The 18,024-nt window shown below is 41.0% G+C and overlaps 1 protein-coding gene across 1 annotated transcript; it reads right to left on the bottom strand.

Moving 5' to 3' along the window:
- Positions 1-1,860: 1,860 nt before the first annotated feature.
- LOC115575588 (cytosolic phospholipase A2 gamma-like) lies at positions 1,861-12,547 on the bottom strand (the record flags this gene model as incomplete). The annotated part of the gene is made up of 14 exons (XM_030407783.1): positions 1,861-2,432; positions 2,827-2,995; positions 3,072-3,321; positions 5,533-5,687; positions 5,980-6,063; positions 6,780-6,923; positions 7,027-7,176; positions 7,265-7,330; positions 7,408-7,473; positions 8,251-8,391; positions 8,502-8,604; positions 9,550-9,736; positions 10,020-10,162; positions 12,434-12,547. Coding segments are annotated over 14 exons (1,851 nt in total), but the record flags the coding sequence as incomplete, so codon positions are not given.
- Positions 12,548-18,024: the final 5,477 nt, after the last annotated feature.

Genomic DNA, 18,024 nt, shown 5'->3' with positions numbered 1-18,024 from the left:
ATTTTGGGAAACCAACACAAGCATGGGGGCATCATGCAAACCCAGGCCCATCCTTTACTTAAGAACAGAATTCTGGACATTGTGACGGAGCGCCTTTGAACACCCGTCATTCCCTGACCGGCACGCTCGCTCTCTCAGAGAGTGCCGGTGCCGGGAACGCGCGCTGCGCTCTCATTGTTCCGGCGGAGCCAAGCTCCGTCCAAACTGTTTCCCTGCAGGCCGCATCTCACGGTCCAGCAGCGACACAGACTTTTGCCCGTTTTCCTGAACTCTGTTCGCCCCGCTGTAGGTCGTCAAGGGTGCGTACTCGACGCCTACACAACACACACACATACACATACACACACGCTCACCTGCTGTTGCTGCAGAGGTCTGTCTCGGGTTCACGGGCCGAACCGAGGCAGTTCCGGATCACGTCATAAATAGCGCTGGGTGGCATGCTTCAATGGGTCAGGTGACTACGGACTATACTAATATTATTGTTTGTGTTGAAAGTATTGTGAATTGATGTGTTCTGCGTGAACAATGGCACAGCCATATGAAGGGTTGTTAGTGCCACAATACTGGAGTTGAAGTTAATGGGTTTTTTGTGTTTTGGTATTCTGTTTCCCAGTTTATGTTTCGAAACCCCTGTGCTGGGTTAATTGGTTTGCCCGGGGGAGGGGCCAAGGGGGTATTTAAAGGGAGCTCAGCTCACTTGAGGGGGAGCATTCGGCATGTGGGTCCCAGTTGCTGCCGTGATTTCTGTAAATATTTGACTCTTCGTCCTGTTGTAAATATTCCTGCCACCTGTGGGTATTTTTCTTTGGTTTTGGTGTAAATAAAAGAAAATCACCATACTAAAGTTTGCCGACTGGGCCATCATCTGTCCATCTCAAAGCACGAACCCCGACAGACATTGACACAAAAATCCTCCTGTAAATTCCATCCATCCATTGTCTGTAACTGCTTTATCCCTTTAAGTGGGTCGTGGGGGTTTTGCTGGAGCCAATCCCAGCTGTCTCTGGGTGAGGGCAGTCGCCAGCTCATCCCAGGGGCCTCACTGATGGCAGAGGCTGCACACCAGGAGCAGTTCAGTATCTTGCTCAAGGACACTTCAACACGTGGCTCAGCTCAGCCCAGCCCGGAGCTGGGATTTGAACCAGCGACCTTCTGATCACTAGCCGACCTGCTCTACCCGCTGAGCTACAGCCGCCCAGTCCTGTAAGTGCTATGACAAAGTTTATTGAAAATAATCTCAAGGTTTCTGATTATTTTAAAATACTAAGTCTTTATCTTGATAAAGTCTCTCATTTTGAGATACTAAGTAAATATTTCAAGAAAATGTCTCATGACTTACAGGGTCTTTCCTTTTTCATCACTCTGGCAGAAATGGGCTCTCTCACACACACACAGAGAAGATTTGAAAATCTCAACAGCGTTTGTGTCCCAGTCATAGTGTGCATCAGAGACGTATGCCAATGACGTGGGCCCAGTCTCAAGAGAACGAAGAGGACATGGAGCATACAGAGTTCTACTGGAAGACTGGAGATGCTCAAAGGAGCCGGTCCATGACCTCACCCTTACTTAAAGTTTTTGTATCCCTTGAGTAGATTACTGCACTCAGCTCACAATCAGTGATAGACTTTGACTTTGTGAATACTCCAATTCAGTTGTGGTCAATAAATTTATGACTAAAGTAAGTGCAGAATTTCTTAAAAACAAACTTTTTTTCACCATAGTACATTGGTTTCTCATATGAAGAAAAAATGCCATTATGCTGGATCCTTTATGATCCAAGGACTTGGAAACATTACAGTGCAAGTACACAACTCAACACAATATACAACATTCGTTTATAGATATTCAAAAGGCAGAAACTTGCGTATTATATCTTTATTTAATTCGATTACAATATACAACATGTGATCACTATTCTGAGTTTCTACTTATAATATAACATATATACATATACATATAATAAGCAGGAACACTGTTGCAACATGGAGGATAATAGAGCACAAACAATGATTCTCTAAAGCTTTAACATATTCTTCATAATGTCACTGTATCTGTCAGGGTTCTGACTATGGCTGGGATGCAGGAGAAACTCTTCACTGAGTGAAAAAACAGTGAACATAGACAGAACTCTGGTGTTTCATTAATGTGACTACAGCCACATTTTACAGGAATATTAACACGTGCATACCTGCACACATTAGTCATGGCCAGACAGAAATATGGTTTCCATTTGAATTACAACACTCCTTGAATTACAATTCGACACAGTTTTTCAATAATGGAGAAATTAAACAAATGAATGAAAAGTATCTTTTCTGATTCCTTTTTCTCAGCACTCCATAAACTTTAGATGTCAGACTCTGCTGATGACCTGTAGCTGGAGAACAAGTACAAATTGAGAGTAAAGAGGTGGAAGGAAGATAGTATGGGGACTAAAAAGGAGACAAGATTAGCATGGATCAGAAGAAGGTAAAGAAGGAGGAGAAAGGGAAGGGGAGGAAGGAGTCGAAGGAGGACAGGAAGGATGAGAAGAAAAGGAGGAAAGAAAGAAGGCAGAGAAAGAAAGAGGAAGGGTATGAGAGGGTGTTAAAGAGGAGAAAAGATGGAAGGAAAGAAAGAACAAACGAGGAATGACATGGAGAAGAAGCAGATAAAGGGCAAGGCAAGTTTATTTGTATAGCACAATTCAGACAAAAAAGGAGAAGACAAGAAGAAGAAGAGGGATGGGAGGTGATGAAAAAAGTTAAAGATAAATAAAATCTTCACTCATCTATTCACTTTTCCCCATTCTTAGAAAAATTAACTGCCTTCCATCCTCCACCCTACCTCTTGTTTAGTCGGCGGAGAGCAGCCTTGTAAATCTCCCTCAGTAGTGTTTCCTTGTTGTTCTTCACGTTGGCTTTCGCCTTCTCCAACACAAACTCAATCTTCTCCTGGCTAAATGGAAGCTGGAATGTGGAGAACTCCTCCATCTTTGCTTTGATGTCCATCGCATCTGGACCAGAAAAAAAAGCCATGGTCGATGACAGACGTGTGACACGTTTGGTGTTGTGAGCTTGGCTGTGACAAACCTTTACAGTTGTTTCTGTTGAAGAGCGGCATGTAGACGATGGTGGGCTCCTTCTCTTTTCCCTCAAACACGTAGCAGTCCTTCGGCCAGTCTCTTTCCTCCAGGATTTTCTCGTCCATCTCTGGGAAAGGCTTGTTCACTGCAGCTGCGTAGTCTCTAGCAAGAGTCAGAGTCTGCAGAGAACAGTTTAAGCTCATGAATGAAGGCTCCATAGACCATATTAACAGGGCGGCCATTCTTCTGACATCACACTGTAGGTAAGACATAAACAACATGGCTGTTACAGCGTACCAGCCACAGGTGTACCTTCAATGCCTGGTCACAGTGTGAGTAGGTTTAGGCAAGAACACTCCTTTTTGTGCACTAAAACAACTTTGCTAGGTGTAGGAGGTGGCAAGAATTATGCAGTACAAACCAATCTAGATTACACAAGTAACTAATGTTGTATTCTGTACATTATGTTACTTCATTACCTGAGTAGGTTAAAATAAGTTACCTCTGACTTCTGCTTTCACATAGGTTGTGAACAGTGGTGTCGTGAAAGAAAGTCCTGTGCTCGTTTAACTCAACCATCCATCCCTAACTTCCTCGCAATATATGCTGTTCATACTACTTCATCTCACTGTCTCTTTTTGCAGCTGTGCAATTATCAAAACCACTAAAAAGGTGGAAGAAATGTAAATATGTGTCATAACAAACTGCTTTCAGAAGCAACCCATAGTCATTAAAAAAAAAATTATTTTGCATTATTAAACAAAAATACCAAATAATGCATAATGAAAAAAAAAAGGCCTGTTAAATAGACCAAGCAATCGGCTTTGTAGATTTGTGCATCTGCAGCATTAACTATTACTACCAAATAACCTATTAATAATGTCTGGAGTAGGCCTATATGGTGTGGTGGTAACACCAGGAGTAAGGGTGTGTGTTTGTTTGTGTGTGCACGCGTGCGTGATGGAGAGTTCGAGAGACGAGAGTGTGTGTGTGTGTGTGTGTGTGTGTGTGTGCGGAAAGGCGTTATTTGGTGTAGGCTATTACTCTCTTGCAATTTAACACAAATTAGTTTCCACATCTTAACATGATATCCAGTCATACCGACATCAGGCTACAGCCTCTACAAATACCATACATTCTAATGGCGATGGAAGGCTACGTTAAATTAACTAATATCAGTTAGCTTGTGTCGGCAACGCTTGGTGAGCTGGTAGTGTAGCAATGGCCCGTATTTCCCATCAAGTCTTGTGCTTGACAGGATATTTAGCTAAGTTCCAAAATGTAAATATTACAGTTTTAGTCTTGTGACCTGTGTCAGGTCAGAACTTGGAACGTGGTTTATTAGTTTGAATTTAGTTTTGAATTTTTGAGTTGGTTAGTCATAACCATGAGTAAAGTAGATTGGCATTTCTTGAGGTCAACGGTTTTCACAGTTCTTTGCTGTGAGGTACTGTAAGCAATGTCACTGTAGGTCGGGTCAAGATGCGACAACACAGATGGCCAACGTTTTATTGCAAGCTTGATGACATCCACAGCATTTTAATTCAAGGCTTAAATAAATGTGTCCAAGATTTCAAAGTATATTTCAGCCTTTCTTGTCATCTTGCGTTACACTTCAAATGGTGACATCTAGGAAGTGGTTAAATGCTAATGTTAGCTGTTATCTTACATTAGCTAAAGGGTTATCAAATATGTTGTTTTACCTTGAAATAGTGCCTAATGTCCCTCCTGAGTTTTGCCCTGCCCTACCTCTGAGGACCCTCTACTCCTCCTGCTCACTGCCTTTATCTGGTTACTTTCATCTCTGACAGAGTACTCAGCTGTGAGTCTTCTGTGAGGATCTAAATCGACTGGTACCGGGGAACAATTCTCATAATGCTAGGCCTCGTGCTGAGTAGCCAGTCAGTGATTGTAGCTAGCACTTACACAGCGCTGTGGAGAGGGATAATGACGGTAACAGCATGAAATGAAGCACTGTGTTGAAGTCAACGCAGACAGTTCAGTCTTTCATTTTCTGCCTAGCTGTCAAACTTTAGCTCAGAGCTCAAAGTGTGTTTCAGTCCATTCTCCCCATTTGTGGCACCTGGAAATCCAATCATGTCGACTGGTGGATACTGGGACTTATTCAACAGACATCATTGGTTATTCTCCTTGTTTTGTCATGGTTGACACAGCATTGGTCCAGTGAAGAGACTATTGTCGGCATTGTTGTTTTGTCCTTGTTGAAAAAAGTAGAGGCCGATTTGGCTGAATTTTCTATAAGCACATGCTCCTAATTACAATTAACATTTCACACACATCTATTTGTATTTGAATGAAAAGCTCAAGCCCTGGATACACTGTACCAAATTTGAGCTTCCCTCCCTGAGTGTGACATCAGTGGAAAATGGCTGCCTTGTGAATATGGTCTTTTAATATCTTAATTAATCTACAACACACACTGGCTACCACAGATGTTCACTTTGCACCTTGAAAGTCTTGTCTGCTCCGTAGTCCAGAGTAATGAGGAGGTCTACATCTCTTTTTTCTCCCAGGAAGGGAGGGTAGGGTGTGTTGAGCAACACACCGGCGTCTATCAGCTGCAGGTGCTTCATGGATCTGATACAAGATGGCAACACAGCACCTTTCCAGAAACATGAAAGTCACAATGTAGCAACATTTTGATCTCATTCTGTTGTTTTCCACCATTAGTCTGGAAAATCACAGGGCTGGAAGTGTGATAAAAGTATGGATATTACATTTAGGGCATTTAGCAGACACTTCTGTCCAAAGTGACTTACAATAAGTAAATTTGTCACAAGAAAGAAACCACAACATATCACTGTCAGTAAAGTATGAATGAAAAAATAGAAACAATTTTCAAGCCCTCGTCTGAAAATCGTAGCTGCATATTAATCGTTGTGACAAGAATTTACCTGTGTATTGATAGAGGAAGTTTTCAGTTGTTCCCCATTCCCATTTCCAAATCAGTGGGAAGACTTTTTGGAGCAGCCAAGAGACTGAGAAAACACAACAGACTCAAACGAAGCAAGTTACTGTACATGATGAAGAACTTAGAGCTGCATTGTTATTACAAATGATCACACATTGCAATAATATGTCAGTATTGTGTTCACAGCTTGTTCCCCCGCCCCCCTCCAAAAATGAAAACGAAAGAAGAAATACAGAACTCCTTCCTGGTTGCTGTGGATCAACATGCTGAGTCACACCAACTGTTTAAGGTGATATAGTTCATGGTTGTATCATGTCTTGCGGCACTGCCCCCTTGTGGCCACAAAACAGAAAAATCAATGCTGAAAAAAGGTCCTGCCTATCACTTGTATTTAGTTTCGTAGCTACTAGTTGTAAAGTGCAGTGGACCCCCATTTAGTAAAAGTGTTTCCTGGGCAACTATGTGGTACAGATAGAAACAGTAATTGCATGGGTCAAGAGGTTGCAGACAACTGACCAATCCTAGTTCTATGTGAGATGTGCCCTGCAGAATCAGAGTGTTAGGCCGACTCCACAACCATATCCACTTTTTGTCTTTGGTTTTGGAAACAAACTAAAAAACAACACCTTCCACAAGATGAGGGTAACAAGTGCACTCTACCAGGTACCCCTGCAAGTTGTTTTTCTTGACTATGTAGATGAACCCAACACAGAGCACATATACTGCAAGTTTAGCAGAAAAGGGGAAAGTTGAACTAAAGAACATAATGATTCTGGCACTGACCATTCCCTTTGACTGGTGATTCATCCAGACTCTGGATCCCGGTCTGTAAGAGCACCATGATCTGACGCCACTGCTCAAGGATCAGCTTTTGACATTCTGGGCTCCTCTTTTCAAACAATGCAGTGCAGATGGAGTTAACATATTCTGGATAATAAGAATCATACGGATTCATTGTTGAGTAAACACTGATCTCTCAGCAAACCTTTTCTAGATATGTAAAGTTATAGACTTGGATTATCATTGGTACCTGTGAGTCTTTTCTGCAGGTTTTCCAGCTCAGATAAGACAGGGGAGTCCTCTGTGTCATTTCTGATCAGCTCTGATAGCTTAAGAAGACTGTAGTTCCTACGCATGAAATGGTCCAAGATATCCCCATAACTGTTGATCTGCTGTGGTACTGAAACATAGAAATGTGACTACACATGCCTGTATACAGAGAACATGAACTATCAGTATGCTATTACTATACACTATAAACCTGGTACCTTCAGTCCAGAGAGACACCACATCCAGTGAGTTGTTCTTCTCATTAGCTGCTGTACCCACCAGACCTGGGAGCACGCAGTCAGTCATTTCTTTCTGCTGCACAGTTCAAAATGTTCAGCTACTTCATCACCCATTTTGTTACCTTTCAGCCAGTCGGGCATATAGTCCGTAAGACTTTTCTCATCAGCTACAGAGCTGCCTATTATACCTGTATAACAAAGAACACACATACAGGTTACACACTCTTAAACATCTGCTAGTTATAACAGTGTCTAGAGTCCAGTAAAAAATGTGTCACCAATTGACCAACCAGAGGTTGGGTAAACTTGGGAAATAAGAGCACGTTAACCAAGGCATGTTAAGTTAAGAGTTCATATCAACCTTTTTGACTTGTTACAGCTTAAAAAAAGGTTTGCCATTTAACGAGTACAGTAAGCTTAGCACGGAGGAAAATGATAGGCATGCCATGCCCAAATTTAAAAGAATCCATCTACCAAGCATCACTGAAGCATGCTACACAATGGTTAAAAAATAAAAAAAATAAATCAATGGATCCCACACTTCTCATAATGCACTTTAACATAATTGGATTTCTCTTTCCTTGGTCACATTTCATGTTTTTCCAAACAGCACAATCCCAGTTTGCAAAGCAGGCTTTCAATTATAAATGTATGGTCTCAAGCCTCAAGCCGACAAAACTCTGATGGTCTCTGATTTTTCATCATCAGGGTCATTTTCTGAAACTTTGGTTTGCTAAAAGCCAGACTTAGACATTGAAGACAAATTCATCAGTCAACTGTTATCACAAGAAAACCAGCACAAGTACAAGATACACAGAGAAAGTATTATTGTATGTCCTTGAGATGACTTAAAAATGACACTCCATCATGGCCTTCCTTAGCTTCCACACAGATGGCTGTGGACAGGTCTTCTTGTTTTGTTACGATGCTGTGTTTCCAGTAGAAAGAAAATGAGGCATGAACACCTAGCAACTTAGTCATGTCCATCTCTGGTCCCTCATCTTCAGGATGTGCTTCACGGATTTTGCGGCCTAGATGTGAGGTGTTGATGAAGAGACCCAGATCTGTGAAGCCAACCTCATGAGGGGCCATCTCGAACCATTTAGCTGAGCCACAGATAGACAGAAGAAAAAACACTTAAACACAGCACAACTATAAATCTGGTTAACAGTGGAAATCTTAAGTCTGTGTGTGTGTGTGTGTGTGTGTTGAGTACTTTGGATGGGGCCATGTTGCAGGCAGTTTTTGTTCAATGCACTGTAGATGGGATAGGGATTGGAGGTGTTCATGCCATCCTCTGAAAGATGTCGCACGTCCAGCTGTAAAGAAATCATCAGGTCAGTGTACAGAGAAGTTATAATGATCTGACATCACTATGAAATAAGTGCTGGCCAGATGTGCAACTGTGAAAATCCACATGACCTTGCCTTTGAAAAGCAGCCACTCACAGCCGTAATTAAACCATACTATCTTAACTCAACCAGTACTAATATTTGCAGCACTGACCATTAGGAAGACATCCCATGAGCAAAACACATTGCAAAGCAATGTGTCATTTGAGGTGCATCTGTGGACTCCCCCACAGTGGGCAAATATCTAATGTCCCCTTTGGAAGGGACAATTTCATGAAATGTTCTCCTGACGAGGAACCAACAGTAGTGCTGTAACTCCACTAACAAACACATCACTGCTTTAAACACAGTCACAACAGTTAAAGTGAAACTCTCGCCAAAATGCAACCTAGGCTTTTTTTGTGAATGTATACAAGTCAAGCCTTTGTGTAAAAGCATGATTACGACAAAAGAGGTACTTTTAAGATTTACCGTATTTTTATTTTCGGGTCAAATTCATTTTCAATGGGAGTGATTTGGGCAGATTGGCAATAGCATCAAAATCACTTTTTTTAAAACACTAAGAAGGCTCGACACAACATGAAACTTTGCTTGTAGTATCACCGGGGTCAACAACATTGTGTACACAGAGTTTGCTAAAAAAAGAGTTTTTGGACAACTCACATTAGCAGATGTTTCCTCCCCTCGCCACCATCCTGCCAGTGTGAGAAGTGTCGATCTCCCAATGCGATGTAACATGGAGGAGAGTTAAGGTGCTTTTACACAAAGGTTTGACTCGTATACATTCACAAAAAAAGCCTATGTATGAGTTTTGAATCATGTTGGAGCAATGTTCTCCATTCCCCTTTAGTAGTAATTGTAAGGCTTCTGTCAATGTTGTCCAACCAGCTGGTTTGTATGTTTGAAATGTACCCGTTTCATGATCCCAGCAGAGGTTAAGAGCCCCCAAACATCAGTGAGAGAGAAGAGCTCTTCCTTTGACCTCTCATTCAACCAGGCCAGAGCCTGCTCCACCCCGACTGCAGGACCAGACAGCCTGGACACTGCTCCGTCCAGGTTATGGCTCCACTGTGGGTCACTGTACAGGGAGGACATGGACCTGAGAGGGAGTTTAAGACAGAGAGACAGAAATTACAATAAATCAAAACCGACAATGTCAGCAAATATGACAGAACAAATCATATTCTGCAAGAAACAGCAGAACAGCTCATGACTCTGATCTCATCATTATCACAAGTTCAAGTGATGCCTCGTCATAAAGACGCTTTAACGTTTTTTCTATTTCTAGTGATTTATCTGTGTTACATTTTGTATGATAGTGAATGTAAGATACTGCACGTGTGTGTGTGTGTGTGTGTGTGTGTGTGTGTGTGTGTCTCTACCAGGCAGAGCCAGAAACTCCTCCCAGGTAGAGCACAGTGTTCAGCAGACCTTCCTTTTCCATCTGATAGAGGGAACCCACCAGACCCACGGCTGCCCTTTGACCTCCCCCTGAAGCCAAGAGGCCAATTTGAGGAACAGAATCCTGGGAGAAAAGAGGAGGGTTACAAAGGCAGAACAGACGAATGCAGAAATGGAAAGAAATACCAATATTTTCTGCCATCAGAAACAAGACAATATCTTCCAGAGATGTTCTTACTATACGTCAATGTCCCTCTGGATCTCACTGCAGTTGCAGTAGAGACCGACACCCCTTGCAAATTCTTGCCCAAAGCATCAATGTTTTCTTTTTAAGGTTATCCTAAACAACTGATTTACAATTTATGTCTTAACGTAGGCCTGACTATATCAAGGCCAATAGTGTACAGTAACAACTACTTGCTGTTAGCTATAAAAATCTATAGTTATAATCTACAACTATAGATGGTCAACATTGACCTTGCTCCTGCTAAACACCACATTGGCTTTGTTTTTTTCATGTAAGCATGTTGACATTAGCTTGTAGCACTAACAGAGCCAGCAATGTTACTGTAGAATCTAATGTCCTAACCTAATCTGTCTTTGTACTTGAAAGAACAGTATCTTCTTCCTGTTCGCGGCATCATGAAATGCTGAAAATCTGAGGGCCACAATCTTTTCAGAAACAGTACCATGTGCACTGCTAGAGATGGATGCTATATGTTGGTTATCCAACACTTTGGTCTCAAGGTAAATATTAAGATAAAAATCTGATGGATGGCCATTGATGATCCCTAGTAGATAGATCTAATTAAAGACTTGTCTATCCTCTTGTTTTCATTAGGTCAGAATTTTATTTCATAAAGAAATACTTCCAAAACTGATCACATTCCCATCTGTTTTTCTTCATGTTTAGTGCTATGAACCAAATGCAGTGTTGGGGAGACGTAAACTACATGTAGTTGAACTACATAGCTTAACTACAATTTGCTGTAACTTGCTGGTAGTTAAACTACATTCATATTTTGTGCTGCGTCAAGCATTTCAACTACTTTTTGGGTAATTGTTTGTAGTTTAACTACTCAATTTACAAACTACAATTTTGGCCAATAAAAAAAAACAAAAAAAAAAAACCCTCTATTATATACATTTTATTTTAATTTTCTTTGACGACAACGTGGATGTGGTGGAAGTGTGAGGTCACCAGATGAGTCCCCACAAAATGCTTTCAAATCTCTACCCAAAATGTCCAAAGTGTTGGTGAAGTTCAACACTGGTTTCCCAGCCAGTGCAGCATATGAGCAGCTTTTTAGTGCTGGTAAAGATGTTTTTAGTGCCAAACGGAACTGGCTGTCTGATAAAAACTTTGAGATACTGCTCATCAGAGATGGACAGAGTACTCGACCCCAGTACTTGAGTAAGAGTACAAATACTACTGGTCAAAATTTACTCCGTTACAATTTAAAGTAGCTCAGTCAACATGTTACTCAAGTAAGAGTAAAAAAGTACTTGCTTTTAAAGGTACTTAAGTATCCAAAAGTACATGCTTTTAAATTTACTTTAAGTAAAAGTAAGAGTACATTTCTTATTTTTCACATCAATTAATTAATTACTATAATTTTTTCTAAATGAATTTAAGGACCTTTAACTTTTGTTTCTGAGAATTAACTCTTTGAAACCACCTGCACTGATGTGCTTGCTTTTAGAACCACAATGTTATATAAAGCCTGCAGAAACACCTATAAAAACTAATACAATGAATGGGATCACAGGAGGACAGCAGATGTTGCCGATGCAGATGTTTATTAACAATCATTAAAACTGTAACCAAATGAACCTGCACCGTCCAACTAACTCTCTATCATTTAGCTAAGTTGGGAACTGGAACCCCCTCAAAGACCAATGTTGTCCCCAGACCACTGGTTGAGAATCGCTGCTTTACAAAAAACTACATCTCTGCTTTCAATAACTCAATGTTGAAGTCACTTGACTTTACAGGAAGGACATGTACCAGTACAATATAGGAGCACAACAAACTCTGTCTCCCCATGTCTGTCTTGTCTCCCCATGTCTGTCTTCCTGTGTCTGTCCGTGTGTAGTATGGAAAGACGTTAACACCAGAGAGGAAAAACATTGACACTGTATGTAATGTCCATCATATTTGAACAACAAATGCTCTGCATGGATTAATCTACCTTTACAACAATACCGCTTTCAGCAAGACAAACTCAATGAATGAAATAAAACCACAACACACACACACACGCACACACACACACACACACAGCGCCACTTCCTACAAAATGTAGCTTTTGTGATCAACACACACTCTTACATTCTCACAACATGATGACCGAGACAAATAGAAAATAACATGGTGAAAGTCTGGTTAACTTACGTCAACGTGTTTCTTTAAGGTGGACGTGGAGTTGTTGAAAGCAGAGAGGTAGTTTTTCTTCGGCAAACACAATAAACATTTGAAAATATGTCTGTTTGTCTGTGTCCACGTTTTTTACTCTGTCAAACTCAAACATGGAGTCCAGATAAGGCCAAGGATTTTCTGAAAGTTCCTGCTCCGGATCATTATCAGACTCAGACTGAGACTCTGCGGATTGTCTTTCTTCTCCTGATGCAGCCATTGTCGCGGTTTTGTGTTGACAAACGCAGTCGAGAGCGTGGCTACTTTGGTGGTATCCTTATGGGGAGGGATGACGTATTTCCGCTTTTACGTAGATCCCAGTGGAGAGCGTGCACTGTGATAGGTACTTCTTTGACAAACACAGTTTGTGTCCAATAGTATTTAAGATTAAAAAAAAAAAAAAAAAAGAGCAGACCTGAAAGTAACGAGTACTTTTCCGCCTTCCTAGAAATTAACTCGAGTAAAAGTAAAAATATTTGTCTTGGAAATGTATTCAAGTAAGAGTAATAAGTACCAAAGAAATCTAATACTCAAGTAAAGTACAAATCCTCTGGATATGTACTTAAGTACAGTACTCAAGTAAATTTACTCCGTTACTGTGCACCACTGCTGCTCATGTGTCGTGTCAACAAGCGATTCTGCCCTGGCATCTAGTTCTAGTGCCTAAGTGTTAGTGCCTCTGAAAAATCCTCTTTAAAAAATAAAACTTGGGTTTAGGGCAAATTTCTGCTGATATGTGATTTTTTTGTAGGCTATTATATTTTGTTTCATATACACTTTATGTTAATTTATTTAAAGCTGAGTTAAATGAGTGTAATGAGTATAAGTAGTTGCTAAAACTACTTTTTTTAGCAGTAGTTTTGCAAACTACATTTCTCCAGGGGTAGAATTGTAGTTTGTTCAAACTACTTCCAGGCTGAACTACATGTAGTTTTACAAGCTACGCTTGCAATCTGGCTTCCCCAACACTCACAACACGCGTTTACATGAAAATCAAGAAAACCGAATTACTGGGTTAGTCCGACTATGATCGATCTTTTTTTTTTAAAGTATTTTTTTGGCCTTTTGGCTTTATTGATAGGACAGCTGAAGACTTGGACAGGAAACAGGACAGGGAGTCGAACCCGGGTCCGCTGCATCGAGGACAAAGCCTCTGCACATGGGACGCCTGCTCTACCCACTCAGCTAAACGCCGCCCCTACGATCGGATTTTTAAGATGTATACACCTAAGCCTGACTAAAATCGGACCCGATCTGATTTCTCATATTAAAGAGTCAGATTAAAACACCTAGATTATTCGATTGATGGTTGCATCACTCCTGCATGTATACGTTCTATCAGATCTGATTGGATTTTGCGTTCTGCGCAGGCTCGAGATTTTTTTCCCGGGGCCGTGAGCCGGAAGTAGAAGGACGGCCGCGTCGTCTTTCCTCCGAAATCACCGCAAGCAAGAGCGCCATTGTGCATCTAGTTTGTGTAATTATCATGTACACCATATATGAAATGTACAAATTGTAGCTTCGTCTCGCTCTTTGTATGCCATCATTCTCGAATGCCAAGGCAGTTTGTTGTTGCTGGTGACAAAGAGGTCAGCTGGAGGTGGTTCTGTTACCACTAGTTGAAATGGGTACAGCGCCAACTATCGTACCGGGGTATGACATGCTTCAGCCAATAATTCGATTTTCTCACCGGCATGTATACTCGGACAATTGCAGTTGTCTGAGTAGCATAGTCGAACTAAGCTGTGCATCTTAACGTACTGACTGACCAAATGTTAGCCAGCTAATGTACCAGACTCAAATGATGATGGCTGGCTTGGATATGTCAGTGATGTATGATGGTCCTGGTGCTCCATGCTAATTACTGTACACCCATTCAGTTTTTTGATTTGGAAATCATACAAGGTGAGGAAAGTAGTAAAGTCAAACTGGTAGCTGACTTCTTCCTGGTGAACAACCTAAATGAATCTGACAGCTGAGTGCCTGTTCTCAGCTGTTCATAGTCCTGGACATCGCTGTGGAATCAGCATTACCACTTTCCTCATGAGCATGTTAGCATGCTGATGTTAGCATTTAGTTTCTAAGCACAACCGTGTTTAAATACCGCCTCAAAAAACAACTGTATGGCTGTAAACCATCATAATTATTGATGTTAAAATGCTGACACCATCCAGACTGTTCACTTACTCTGCTTTAAAAACTGCTACAGTGCAGCCATACTGAATATTCATTCTTAAATCTAGGAATATGTGCTACGTGTCAGTGTAGAAACACTGAGAAAGGGAGAAGGACGGACAGAGAAGGCTAGCTTCTGACAGATTTAGGAGTAATGTTTTTTCAGGAATACCGATGTGGACTTGATTCCCAGGCTTTTGAGCGACTCCAGCACAACTCGTTTCCTCTTCAGGACAAACTCCTCCTCTGCAGCAGACAGGGACTCAGACTGACGCACATAATGCTGCAACACAGACGAGTATTGTAAGGTGTCTATAATGGGCACAACTATTACTAGTACTACTAACAACTACTACTAAGGACTGTGCTGTCATGTTCAAAGAGTGCACTGGAGACGGCACAGTCTCAGCACACACACACTTTGCCTTCTCCAGTCAGCTCATCTGGATCATCCTCACCACCAGCGAATATGGATTGTATGATTTATGAAAGGCTGTAAATAAAGTTAGTGACAGCACTCACAGAAATGTTACACTCTATATCCTCGGGCCAGTTGTTCAAAGGTAATCTGATCTGGTTATCGGATTGGATCAAATCTTGAAAATTGGTTGTTCAAAAGGGAAAGAAGGATTCTGAAATCAGATTAGATCACGGAATCCAATCCTAGTTTGAATCTGGATCAAACCTTCAGTTTGTGTTGTTCAAAACATTTCAGTAGGATCTGGGTAACTTTTATCCAAGAAAACAGGATTATCCTGATCCCAACAGGAGGTAGGATTTCAAGGTGGATTTCAGGAAGAAAATGTAGTAAAACTTTAAAATTGGTCAAATAATACATTTTTATCATTTAGTGTATAATACTTTTACTTATATTTTGCACTTGACTTGTGCAGGACAATACACGCAAGTATTATGTTGCATGCTCCCTGTGGCTCCACTCGCATGTAGTTAAGGCATGCAAAGCGTCTCTTCAGAACTCCATTTAAACACTCAATTGCACAGCTTGTTTTGCAATGAGCAGTGTTAAAGCGTGCCTGCGCAGGTGTGGTTGCTGCAAGGAAAGGAGTCATCAGCCATGGTAGAAGTGGATAGGCTCTGTCCGCTATATATTATGCCATCTGATCGGCTGGTTTAGAGCTCTGGTAATCCGGATTTGGTAATCTTGAAAACTGTGTATCTGGATCAAGGTGATCCAATCCAATGTTGCTTTGAAAAACTGGCATAAACTGGCATTACCTGATCCTGGATAGCAAAAAATGGGATTTCCAAATCCAGATCATTTCGATTCAGATTAAATGTTTTGAACAACTGGCCCCTCATTGTGAGTCCAAATCATGATGCAGACTGAGTTCACCGAATCCGTGTACAATCCGTGTACCCTTCGTTCTTTGGTTTTTCCGTTTCAAAACCAAATTAAAATAACATCATTTTGTTTTAAAACCAGAGCGGAAAAACGGAAAAACAGAACAACACAAAATCACACATTTTGTAGCTGTTATTCTGTTTTAAAACAAAAACAGAATAACGTGAAAATTAAGTTTTTTGATTTTTACTATTTTGTTATTGTGATATTTGGAAAATTCGGATTTAGGAACGGCAGCGCAGTAATTGTAATTCATGTAATTCACACAGAAAGCTGCGCTGCCGCTCCTAAAGAGACGTGACGGTCGCTGCCTGTTTTAAAACAGAATAACAGCTACAAAATGTGTGATTTTGTGTTATTCTGTTTTTCCGTTTTTCCGTTCTGGTTTTAAAACAAAATAACAGAAAAACAAAGTTGTTTTTAATTTGGTTTTGAAACGGAAAAACCAAAGAACGAAGGGTACACGAATTTCACCGGAACTATACCTTAATTAATAATAGATAGATAGATAGATAGATATACTTTATTGATCCCAAGCTGGGAAATTACGGTGTAGCAGCAGCATTACACAGAGACAAGAACAGTACAATGAAAAAAGAGGAACACTTAGACATATTAAATAGCAATAGAAACAAAAAAGTAATATATACAAAATAATGTACAAAATGTAAAAATATACAGAATGTAAGAAATGTACAAGAAATATTTACAAATGTAAATGTACAATTAGTATTTACAAATGTATAAATAGGCAGAGTGACTGCAGTGCAAGATAAAATATAAGGTGCGGTGAAAAGAGTGTGTAAAAACCACAGTGCACAGACAATATGTGTAATGACCAGAGTTTTAGCTGTTATTATTGTACAGTGTGATGGCGTGTGGCAGGAAAAGATTTCCTGCATCTGTCCGTTCGACATCGGAGCTGCAGCAATCTGTGAGAAAAGGAGCTCCGTTGTCTGTCTGCTGTGTGATGGAGAGGGTGCTGATCATTGTCCATGATGGATAACAGTTTGTTCAGCGTTCTCCTCTCCACCACGGTCTCAAAAGACTCCAACCTGAGACCAAGTACAGAGCCAGCCTTCTTGATGATTTTATCAAGTCTGTTGGTGTCGCTGGCTCTGATGCTGCTGCTCCAACACACAGCAGCAAAGAAAATGATGCTGGCAACAACAGACTGGTGAAAGATCTCTATAGTGTCTAAATAGTGTTAACCTATCAAACTTCCATTTTACTTCCAAATTTCCAAACGATACAGTCTTGTGTGTGCAAGAAGCGTTTAAGAGCGTTTTTTTCCCCACGTGTCCCTTTACAGGCTCCATAAATGGACACCCCTAGATCAAACATTTTTACATCATATGCAGACAAACATTTTCGTATACATTTTGATACAAAAACATCAATGAAGTTACGAGAATACTGCAAACACAACAGAAGTTGTTTATCATGAAGACAAATCTGTAGACTTGGAAACAAATATCCACCCAACTCGAAAGGATTAATCTTGAAACAGCATCCACAACTCATAAGAACTTTTTCAGCTGTGTTCCCTAATGATAAATGCAGCTTCACTGGAACACTGCATTTACAGAAACATTCATTCCCTCACCTCATCAGTGAACTCTTTTGCAGGTGCAGGAGTTTGCATCCTCATTTCCCTCAGCCATTGCATCTGAGGAGCGACAGCTGACTTGTCCTCCCTCTTGTCCACAGGTTGTCCCATAGGTCCTAACATCACAGTCCAAGCGCAGAGCAGCCCAGCAACCAAGCTGACACTTCCACACATAATACCTGAAGGTGGACAGAGGGCTCACAAAGTGAGCAGAGCTTCCATCCTTTTTATATCTCGCTATTACAGATAGCCATGATTGATTAACAGTTGAAGATAGAGCTGGGCGCGCAGGTAGTCGAATGTTTAGAGTGCATGCCGCGAACGCAGTGGACCCCGGTTCGAATCCGACCGGAGGACCTGTTCTGCATGTCACACCCCCGATCTCTCTCCCATTTACGATCTAACCACTGTCAAATTAATGTG

Source organism: Sparus aurata, chromosome 23 (assembly GCF_900880675.1).
Source record: "Sparus aurata chromosome 23, fSpaAur1.1, whole genome shotgun sequence".
NCBI lineage: Eukaryota > Metazoa > Chordata > Actinopteri > Spariformes > Sparidae > Sparus > Sparus aurata.
This window is presented reverse-complemented; position numbering and strand designations above follow the sequence as displayed.